Below are 12186 nucleotides of genomic sequence, written 5' to 3' on the forward strand. Positions count from 1 at the left end.
GACTATAAACCTTTGCAACCAAGCGTGCGAGAAATTATTGATTCAAAGGCTACGCTCTTGAAGGCCTTTGAAACTATCTCAAATCGGGTTCCCACGGCTGGCATACCCATTCGTACCATCTGAACAGCTCCCTTGCCTTAATTCTGCGAAACTCGAATTATGTCTCATATTTTCATTCCCCGTTCAAAGTCTGTTAGCAAATTTGTTAAAGCTGATGATGTGGAATAAATGGGACACAGTTTTCTCATTTTAACGTCTTCATTAATATAGAAGTAGGTTAAATAAGTTAACCATAACAGTGTGACCCTCCTCATATACCCAAATTTGATTCCCTCTTCAAAATTCTTTCTCATGCATCCGGAGTAGGCTTATTGGACGTGAGCATTCACGAATTGGCACCGAAATTCAAACTCAAGTCAAAAGGGCCTTATTAGGGCACGACGGGTGCCCATTTCACAATCTTTTCTTTAGTTTAATGTCTTCATTAGCTAGGTATACAATTAACATGAACCTTGTCTCTATTGGCTAAATATGCGACAAGGAATATCAATTGCGGATGAGCAATAGTGCACAAGATAATAATGTATTATATGTGAAAGAGAGAAATTTATGTAAATTGCTTAATTACAATAATTCTTACACAACTTGTGAGACTTACGTAGAGTCGAGTGAGATCAAAATACATGAGAGTCTCATACTTCTGTAAAAAGTGCTTGATTATAAATGACGTTGTCCGTGGACTCAACATCGATCAATATACCCAAGTTGTTTCACATCTAAGAACAAGAGATTTTTCAATGTGTTTGAAATAGGGGCGGCACATCATATGTTATTATACAAGTGGTGGAAAGTTTTTTCTTTAGGTGTCACTTTACTTGTATAATGACATATCACGTATGTGTACGTATTTCAGACATACTGAAAAATCTCTCTTCAAGAATTGTCAAACGTGTAACAATCTGTCTCTAGGATTCACATCTAAAGACATTAGGATTAGATCCAATGCCATCTGTTGCCATATGAGCCTTTCATATGCTTTCTTTCCTTTTCTATCATTGCTTGTCTTGGCATTTTCTACTTATTTAAAATCAATAATGCAAAGCTTGTGGAACCATCCTCTAATAGTTTAATTAATCATTGATTCTGAATTCCCCTTCTTTATACCATCTACCCAACAACCGATATTTAATTAGTCCTCTTATCACTTATCTCCTTTATTTGAGACTCTGAATCTTATCCGTGAAGAGAAATACTATCATACCGTAATACTGAGTAGCAATGATATTATTACTTTAAACCATATTAAAGAGAGAGTTTAAATCCAATAGATAACGAATTATATGCTACCATCAGAACAATCCACCAGGTCATATTAGTCAAGCATAACCATACACGAGGCCGCGGGATGGGTTTTGATTATGTAATTAGTTTCACAACATCATCATGATGTGCAAACGGTGCTTAATTTGCAAGCATGAATCATCAATAATCATTGAAATTCATGCATCATAATACATGTTCAAAGTTCAAACCATCCATAAATACATACACACATCCCGACATCCATCCACCATGTCCATCTGACCCCAAGAGAAGAAGCCAACAGATACAACGAAACCCTACATCAGAAGCAGTGCATCACGAACAAGGGCAAACATGAACAACAAACCACATGCCCTTTAACCCTAGCACTGACCAACTTCCATAAAAACAAAACATACATCTGGGTAAAAAAACCCATCTTATTATCCAGCAACTTGTCGCACACATTTTCTCCATTAGTTGCATAACTTAAGAAGATAAGTGCTTCTTGGAAGAGTTGCTTTTTTCTAGTCGCGGATCTTGTTGGCAACATTGCACTGCTGTCGGATCTCGCCCTTGTTACCAGTGAGAGGGTTATTCTCGGAGAGAATGGTGAAGGCTCTCGAAAACTCCTTGAAGAAGTAGTCTTGGCTCTTGGCCATTTTCTTGACGTAGGGTTTTGTCCTCTTGTCCGTGGCTAGCTGGTGGTCCACCATCATCAAACCCTTGTTGTCCAAGATGTTTCTGTAGTAGTTATTATCGAAGATCATGGGGGTACCACGGTCATTTCTCACGTACTGAACGGCTTTGGGGTCGGGGATAGCATCAGGGCACTTCTTGAGCATGTGAGGGACATGATCAGGGTTGAGCTGAGGGTCAACCTCTGGGTACAACCGGTGCACCAGCTTCACACAGTGTGTTCTTCCAACGCTGTGAGCTCCTGTAATTGGTTACAATAAATAAGACCAAATATTTAAGTGTTTCTAATAATGTTTTATATAAAAAATTACTAGAGAACAAAAAACAATTATAACCATGTTTCTCTAAAAAAATTCGTTTGGATCATAGAAGCACTTATAGCACAAGCGATTTCTAAAGAAGCACTCTCAAACGAGGCCTAAAAATGCTTTTGGGTTGAAATAACACTTAAAAGTGTTTCCTTAAGAACGATTTTTCTCAAAAAGCACTTCGATTTTTATTTTAACATTTGAAAGCGCTTCTAGTAAAAGCTTTTCTAGAGCATATATACCTAGAAGGGCGACCACACCGGGGGTGTCAATGCCCATGTCAGCAAACTTCTCAAGGACAACGGACATGCTCTCATTGTGGTCAGGAAGGTATTGCTCAAGGATCTCAGCTCTGCTTCTCCTTCCATCTCTTCTTCCAGTTTTAAGAGGAATGAATGGGCCTCCTAGCTGAGAACACGGTAATTAAGTCAAAAATATGGTTTAGTTAAATATTTACTTCAACAGTTTAGCAAAACAACATAGAAAAGGTAAGAAAGTAAATAGATCTGAGTACTAATTCTTCGCAATTTTGACCTTTATATTAAAAAGGTAAATTACTAAATTAGATTTGAGAAAAAAAATTAACCAACTTCAGATCTCTGATTTTACAGAACATAGTTGTGAACCAAAAGTGGATAAAAGCAGAAAGTCAAAGCAAGAGAAATTAGGTATAGAGAAAATATACCCTAACAACACCCTCTCTGGCAGACAATACAAGAATATCTGAGCAGGAAACAACACCAGGGCACTCCCTCTCCAAAGCTTCTTTAATCTCTTCAATGTACCTAAAGTTTCTCATCCCGAAGCTCCTGTCCATCTCCTTCTCAGACAACGATCTCCTTGTTGAGTCCAGCAGCAGAGATGCATCACATGACTGCATAAAGAAAACACTTGGTTAATAATTTCACTAGTAGAAACACCTAGCAAATTACGGGAGTTATTGTGGCGGCATCTCAAGAGGGGCTAAAAGTTCTTTCAAGTGCTTTTTCCAAGAAGTACTTGGATTTTCTGAGAAAAATTAGGACATGTTTACAATAAAAGCACTTCTAGCATAAGCACTTTTAAGCTAAACATTGCCTACAGAAAGAGTCTCAAACGAGTCTTAAAACACCTAACAGTGTGTTAGTACGAGGCTTGACATACACGACAGAGTCATTTACGGTGTAGATAAGTTTCTCCGGCAGATAATTACGAAAAAAAGTGACTCATATGAATGAATATATACCTGGACAGCACAGTCATGAAAGATGTTTCTGAGCCAAGAGAAGGCGGTGTTCTTGTGGCGCTTGTAGAGAAGCTTCACTTGTTCTCTGATGACCTCTTCAGCCTGAGGACACGTGTCCCTGTAGAAGTCCATGACAAGACCTGGATCCTGCTCATTGCTCTCAGCAAAGCAAGAAACTGCTGAGAGAGAAAGCAAAGCAAAGAAGAACAAGAGAGTTCTGGAAGAAGAAGAAGAAGAAGCCATGGTTTTCTGCTTCTGCTTATGCTGGTGGTGATATCAGTAAAGTTCACTGAGCTGAGAGGCTCTTTAAATAAAAGGAGAGATGGACAAACTGGTATTAACATATGCGACACTTGTTGCTATTTGGGGCAATTGCATGTGGTGCTTTTGACCACCTCTTGTCTTCACTGCTGTAATTAACTACCAGACTTGAGCTTTAATGCTCTCAATTTGTGCTCAAATTTGTCACTTTGTAATCAGAAATTTTACGATGCACCGACTGAACTGGATGCTTTTTTAACAAACAAAAGTACTTAAACTATAGGTTCTTTAAGATCATCTTTAAAGTGGATGTCAAAATATCCACATAAACTATAACAGTAATAAAAGACTATACTAATATTCTTTAACAGAAATGTCAATTCTTATATGGCGCTAACATGGATTGAGAGCAAAGATTGCTGTCAAATTTGACAGCAACTTCAAATATTTTTTTTTATTATTTTTTTATGGGAAACGCTGAAACCGAAGGCAAACGAAGGTCTCCGGATCTTACAGTCCAGATTCTTACGGATCAACCAGAAAAGCAGCAGCCCCACTGCAAACTACTCGTTATTTTTTTTGGTGAGGCTTTAAAAGAACCACTAGAATGTAACACTAATAAGAAACGTTAGATTTTAAAAGGCGTTAGCAAGTAGGTGCATAGAGCTAGGAGTCTAGGCATGGGCTAGGCGTTTTTAAAATTTTTAATTAAATTTATTATATAATATAAATATTGTCCATTTATATTTAAAACATACATATTATTAAAAATATATATATATATATATATATATTGTAATATAAAATGAGTGATCATTTAAGTATTTAACAAGTTTGACAATTTATTAAAAAAATAAAATACAAAATAAATTTTATCTATTTTATGCCTAATTGGATGTCTAGTCAAGTTTAATTGTTATTTCTTAATTTTCAAAGATATAAAGGTTAATCAAAGCGGGTCTAAATGAGAATTTTTAAAGCAATCATAACACAAAGTTAATAATATAAAAATTGCGTGACACCTAAGTCAAGCAAAGCTTATACGGTCCCTGACAGTGACAAGGCTACCGACACTCTCACCCGCAATGAACATTACTCGTGTCTGTAATAATACATTCCCTAAAGATGGGTTGGCGGAGCCCCGAGAGTAATGACAGTGTCTCACAGATTAATTATCTTCTTAAACTAATTAAGTATGGATCTCGAGCTGTTAAAGATGATTAAGATGATTAATCACATGTTTATTAATTAATAAGATAAAGAATCCTAATTCCATGACTTTATGACCAAATATCTCGAGATCTACATGGAGCATTGATTATCAGATTCCCCGCAGACGAAAAAAAAAAATATTATCCGTCTCATCTGTATATTTTATAGAAAAATGTTAAGAAAATTATTCAAAAATAGGACTCTCGAATTTTTTACTGTTTTATGTTTTTGACACAATTTATATGCCAATATTACAAAGTATTATGTTAAAAACATGAAGCAACAAAAAGTCATACTTTGAAAAAGTCTACTTAGCATTTCTCTATTTCATATCATATATGAATGAATTGTGTACGAAATCCACAAATCAAGTCACGTTGAGTGAGAGTTTTTCAATATTTCATGAACACGGTTTAGTACACCAAATGCAATAATACGATTGGTTGCACATAATTTTTTTTTTAACTAATTATATTATAACACTTGATCTGTTTGACCGTTTTCTTGATATGTTGGAAATGTACTCATTTCTTGTATGCGGGAGTATAATGCTTATAATTGGACACTCTATCTTTGACGTTATTCAATTAAAAAATGTTAAAATCAGTCGCAGATGGCAACATGCGTGCTATATGACCGCAGATTAAATGGAATCTACAAGCAACGTATCTAGATTATAGAATGCATCATCTTTTTTTTGTTTTTTTAATTAAATCCCATTGCTGAATTTCCTCATTCCAAAACATATTTTTATTGACTGTTTCAAGTCCTACAAAATGTTGCCCTACGTTGACAATTTGACAACTATAGGTGAGCTTCCTTAATACACAAGTCCGCTGGATTTCCAATTTTATGTCCAATCTGTATTTAGAAACTAGAAGAGGGAACCGCATGACATTGTGATGGCCACCCGGCTTAAGACGCTATTAAACAGTGGTACTGTTTTATGTCTTGAGCTAGACAATCATGCGATCATGTCATTCGGTCCTATAAATTTTACGGAATGACCACGCGGCCGTTCGGTTGAAGACAGTATTCATGGGGTGAGAAGACCAAAAGCAAGCGGTGAGAGTGTCTTTTTGGTCGGATGATCACGTAATTCTGTTATCTGAATGTTCAAAATTCTGTATCGGATGAAGTTTAAATACAATGAAATACAAATGCAATTCAATTTTTCATTGAAAAAATTTTATATAGTTCAATCATCAGAAACAAATAGAAAAATTCAAAACAAAACTCGGATATTATCAAGCAGGCCAAAAATGTGGATCTTGAAGTGAATGCCCTAACAGTGGTGACCCAGCTACCCTCACTTGTTGGAATGAGACCGAGACAGACCCGATCAGCCACTCCCTGTGAGAAGACAATCATGTTATAGCAACCACGTCGGAACCTTGTCTTTGACAAAGTGCCTAACTTGCATAGTATAATACATAAAGTGAATGCACAAGTTGAATGATATTTTGTATCCAGTTATCTCCTTCAAGAACAATGCATCGATCACCAACTGAATTCGCTTGAACATTTTGTCACAATCATAAACTAGTTTTGCGTTGGCCCTGGTCAACCAACATCATCGCTTAGAAACAGCATACATGAAGGCAACTTGAAGGGGGAAAAACAACATCAGCAGCAATAGACTGACAATTTCTATGTCCTATATACTTTAAGATTTGACAAATCTTGAAGAAATTTGCAACTGGGGGGCCAAGAAACAGACTCTGTATATTCTATTCACGAGTGAGATGTACCTGACAAGAAATGGCAGAACAAAATTTCCAATATCAGCAAACAAATCTACAACAATCTCATGTCTGCAATTCAGGGAGGCCATGCGGAGCTTCTCAGAATGGTTTCCCCAGGAGAACATACATTATCTCCTACAAGAATCTCCTAAGTATGTCCCTTGTAGCTGTTGATGCAACTTGGCCCCGTTGAAATAGATTCAAGTCTTGAACATATACAACTGATAGTCGCATGAACAATGCATCGATCAAATAACCACTCATGAACATGAGTAAATCAAATAACTACTAAACAACCTTCTAAGGGTTTATGTACATCACTTACTCGGCGTGCAAGGGGATGAGCGTTAAGTGATTTGGAAATAACATGCCAAAGCTCCATCCCTAGTGAGTCTCGTATTGGATCATTGAACGATGGTGCCGGAAGGACAACTATATCTCCAAGACGCTCCAATCTAAAAAAGACAAGTACATTCAATATCATACATGGTCATTGAATCTACTAACGAGCAAATTATAGGGCATCCCTCATCTATAGGTTTTAATTGAAAATGTGATAGGTAACAAATCTTCTATAATAGGCTTAGTTTAAAAAGAAATGTGTTTACATGCTTGCACAAGAGCAAAAACACAAACACAAACCTTGCTGTTAGCTTCTCTAAGAGTTATGCAGGCAGTTCTTTCTCCTTTATCAGCAAGCCCGCAACTTCATTGATTACTTTCGAGGGAGATTTGGCAGCTCTCTTGACTTCAACTGCCAGCTTAGTGGCACCAAATTCCTTTACAATGTCCAAGGCTTTTGAATAGTTCACCTCAGTAAACGAGAATTCTTCTCATATAACTGGTTTAACAAAGTGATCAGTCTGTCCTTCAGATAAATCTGTCAATGGACACTTGTTTTCTTTAAACACACTTGAAAAATTTTCGTTCACAGGAAAACAAAAATGTGAGCCGCCTTTCCTGGAGTACACCTTCCTTTCAAGATCTAACCATCCAAACTTCTTCAATGGTGATTTGGAAGAGGACATATATATATATATATATGCAACAGCCTCCAGGCTTTGTAGAAAAGGGGAAGGAAGACCTAGTTTGCAAGCTAAGTAAATCAATATATGGTCCAAAGCAAGCATCGAGGCAATGGTTTATGAAGTTTGATCAAAAGGTAACTGACATTGGTTTCATTGAGAATAAAGTTGATGACTGCATCTATTTTAAGAATGTTGGTTCGAAATTTATTTTTTTAATATATATGTGGATGACATACTCCTTGCAAGCAATGATTTAAATTTGTGGCTGGAAACCAAATTATTGTTATCATGAACCTTTGACATGAAAGACTTAGCGGATGCCTCCTTTGTACTTGGCATTGAGGCCATCAAGGACAGATTAAGAAATTTGTTGGGAATTTCACAAAGGTCATACATTGAAAAGGTGTTAAAAATCTTAAATATGGAGTGTTGTTCAGGTGGTGAAGTCCCAATGAGCAAAGGTGGTAAGCTAAACAAGACTCAGTGCCCTAGAAATGGGTTGGAGATGCAAAGCAAGCTGAGTAAACCCTATATATCGTTGGTGGGAAACTTGATGCATGCCCAAGTATGCACGAGACCAGACTTCTCCTTTTCTATTAGTATGCTTGGCAGGTTTCAATCAAACACATGAGAGCAAAATTGGGCGACTGCCAAGAGGGATGAGATACTTATATAGAACAAAATCCTACATGCTCACGTACAGGAAGTCTGAAGAACTGGAGGTTATAGGGTGTTCAAACTTGGATTTTGCAGGGTGTGTTGATGATAGGATGTCCACGAGTACATTGTTGTTTTTTAGGCTACACAAAAGGCATTATGGAACAAAGATTTGGTCACTCTTATGGGAATTGTAGACAGCATCTCAAGGCCTATAGTCATTTATTGTGATAACAAGACTGCGGTGTTCATCCCTACAAACAAGAAGCAATCTTCTGCCAATCGTTTGATGGACATCAGGTATCGTTCTGTAAAAGAAGATGTAAAGAAAGGGCTGGTGGTGATTGAACATGTTGATACCATTCCATGATTGCAGACCACTTACAAAGCCATTGCCGGTTGCAGATGGGAGTTCTAGAATCATCCGATTCAGCATTGTTGTGGCCCCTGTGGGAGTAAAGTTAAATTTATTCTTTGTTTACTTTATGGCTATTTTCCGCAAAATAGACGTGAGAAACTTGTTAAAGGGGTTCTTTAACATTAATCATTTAAGAATATTGAAATTTAAAATAAACTTGGTGTTAGATTACATATTGTGTGACATCCCACATCGCCCAGGGGAGTGATCCTTAAATGTATATTCTCATCCCTACCTAGCACGAGGCCTTTTGGGAGCTCACTGGCTTCGGGTTCCATAGGAACTCCGAAGTTAAGCGAGAAGAGGGCTAGAGCACTCCCAGGATGGGTGACCCTCTAGGAAGTTGCTCGTGAGTTCCCAAAAACAAAACCGTGAGGGAATGGTAAGCCCAAAGCGGACAATATCGTGCTACGGTGGTGGAGCGGGTTCGGGAAGTGATCCGCCCCGAGCTTGGATGTGACAAATTGGTATCAGAGCCTATCCCTGGCCGGAAATGTGCCGACGAGGACGTCGGGCCCCTAAGGGGGGTGGATTGTGACATCCCACATCGCCCAGGGGAGTGATCCTTAAATGTATATTCCCATCCCTACCTAGCACGAGGCCTTTTGGGAGCTCACTGGCTTCGGGTTCCATAGGAACTCCGAAGTTAAGCGAGAAGAGGGCTAGAGCACTCCCAGGATGGGTGACCCTCTGGGAAGTTGCTCGTGAGTTCCCAAAAACAAAACCGTGAGGGAATGGTAAGCCCAAAGCGGACAATATCGTGCTAAGGTGGTGGAGCGGGCCCGGGAAGTGGTCTCACCCGGGCCGGGATGTGAGAACTTCCCGGGCCGGGATGTGACAAATTGGTATTAGAGCATAACCCTGGCCTCGTGTGTGCCAACGAGGACGTCGGGCCCCTAAGGGGGGTGGATTGTGACATCCCACATCGCCCAGGGGAGCAATCCTTAAATGTATATTCCCATCCTTACCTAGCACGAGGCCTTTTGGGAGCTCACTGGCTTTGGGTTCCGTAGGAACTCCAAAGTTAAGCGAGTAGAGGGCTAGAGCACTCCCAAGATGGGTGATCCACTGGGAAGTTGCTCGTGAGTTCCCAAAAACAAAACCGTGAGGGAATGGTAAGCCCAAAGCGGACAATATCGTGCTACGGTGGTGGAGCGGGCCCGGGAAGTGGTCTCGCCCGGGCCGGGATGTGACATATTGATTTTAATTTTTTGGTGTCCTTGATTCAAAATTATTTTTGTGCATTTTATTTAGAGAACTATTATTAGCACTCCAAAAATATCATTTTACACTCTTCATAAGTGTATTTTTCTTTCTAATTATAAAAAGTTTGGAGTGCCAAATGAGATTTTTGGACTGTTAATATCAATTCTCTTTATTTAATGTCTCTAATTAAATATTTAAATTTATTAATATACAAATTTTAATCTATTTTTTGACCAAAAAAAAGTTTTTTAATCTTTTACTTTTATTTAATATTCTTCAAACTTGAAAGATTCAATTAATGTACGTTAATATCAAAATGTATTATATTGAACTAATATATTTAAATGTTAGTACCAAAATATATGCACCGAAATGTATTATATTAAATTAATATACTGAAATGTTAGTACCGAAATGTATTATATTAAATTAATGTACCCAAAAGTTTGTATCGAAATGTATATACCGAAATGTGTGTACTTAAATATATGCACCAAAATGTATTATAATAAATTTAATGTACCTAAATGGAAAAGATAAAGTACATTGAAATATATTGTATAACAAAAATTAGTTTATCTAAATGTTTACAACAAAATATATTACGATAAATGAAATGAAAATGAAAATTATAATCAAATAAAATTAATACATTAAAAATTAGGAAGAAAAAAGAGAAATAATTAATAAATCAAAATATAATTAATAAATGAGGTTATTAATGTATCAAGCAAGTAAAATTAGATTTTGATCATACTCATGGTTTTAATCTAAGAATCATCTTTGCCAAAGATTAAAATGAAGTTTCCTACTTGTTAAATCTGGATTGCATGTGTTGATTTAACATGAATTGTTGGTATTGACGGGTGAATTTCGCTGTTAGGATTTTATACATTGTATTTCCCTGTCCCGCTTTTCACTTGTTTAAAAACTTCAGGAGTCTGGATGTTCAACTTGCACGGCAGCTGATGACGCTTCATCCAAGTATATTCATTGTTGATTCATGCGGTCACTAAGGAATTGATTTTGATTAAGACGTTACTCATACAAGGACGATCACTAAGGAATTGATTTTGAGTCAGCGATTACACGATATCCCTTGAAAGGGGGACGATAAGGTTGAGATGCCAGTGAAGTGGATAGCCCACACGTTGGTTCCCATTGAGTAGAAGATTCTTCCTTTCTCATCTTGCCATGGCTTCATCAGATTTGGTTTTCGTTCCCAGTAAAACACATCAGGTTGTAATCCATGTGCTGCTAACCCCTAAGGGCGCCGGACTATTTCGAACTGGATTAGCTTCAAGGACTAAGCTGGACTGGCTTAGACTAGACTAAACTGGACTAACTTAGTGAAGTGTTTGGTGCAGTATTGGATTAAGAAGCTGGATAATAACAAATTCTAATATTATATTATTTAATATATAAATTATTAATATTTTATTATATCTTATCTTTTTCTTCATCTTTTCCTACCATTTCCGTCCCACTCTTTTCCTCTTCTCTCAATGTCCCACCCTCTCCCTCTTTTTTTCCTCTTAGACCTCTCAATTCATGTCTCTTTCTCATTCCTGGTCAAACTCCTTATTGATTCCAGTCTCTATTTCTCTGTCATCCCTCCCTCTCTAGCTATGCGTTGTTCGAATGGAACCTCACGGCTCCAATTTTTCCGACGAGTTGCAGGTTTCCCGATGTGTTTTCCAGCCAACCCTTGTTAAATTGGATGAAGTTAGCATCGCCAAAAAATTCATCACCATCCTTAGACCGAGATCTTAGCTTTGAATGCTCGAATCTGTCATGCATTTGAAGAAACCCAAACAGGCCGAGACTTCCAGGCCATTTTTCGGCCACATTTGACCACATTTTGGCCTCGATTCAAGTAAAATCGTAATCTTGTCACTCTCAGCTTCAATTTGGTATATTTTATATGAAAGTTGGTTGTGAAATGGATCTGAAAGAGAGTCGGAAAGTTAATGATTGATCTAGGTGACCGGAGATGACGAGGAGTTTGTCGGGAGTGATCGTTGAGCATGACGGGGATGAGAAAGAGAGGATAGTCTTAGCTAGTCTCATGGTTATTGGGGGGTCTCGCTAAGACCTCTTAGTGAAGGGTTTTGTCCATGCTAGT

General features: G+C 37.7%; 1 protein-coding gene across 1 annotated transcript; it reads right to left on the minus strand.

Moving 5' to 3' along the window:
• Positions 1 to 1444: 1444 nt before the first annotated feature.
• On the minus strand, positions 1445 to 3825 carry LOC103951047 (peroxidase 42-like). Its single transcript, XM_009362362.3, has 4 exons — positions 3535 to 3825; positions 2995 to 3183; positions 2552 to 2717; positions 1445 to 2242 (listed from the first exon to the last, which is right to left on the minus strand). The coding sequence occupies exons 1-4, from the start codon at positions 3775 to 3777 to the stop codon at positions 1830 to 1832; spliced, it is 1011 nt and encodes a 336-aa protein (XP_009360637.2). The 5' UTR covers positions 3778 to 3825; the 3' UTR covers positions 1445 to 1829.
• Positions 3826 to 12186: the final 8361 nt, after the last annotated feature.

This window comes from the organism of the source record quoted next, unplaced genomic scaffold (assembly GCF_019419815.1).
Source record: "Pyrus x bretschneideri cultivar Hongxiangsu unplaced genomic scaffold, Pyrus_bretschneideri_v1 Contig19, whole genome shotgun sequence".
Taxonomy (NCBI): Eukaryota; Viridiplantae; Streptophyta; class Magnoliopsida; order Rosales; family Rosaceae; genus Pyrus; species Pyrus x bretschneideri.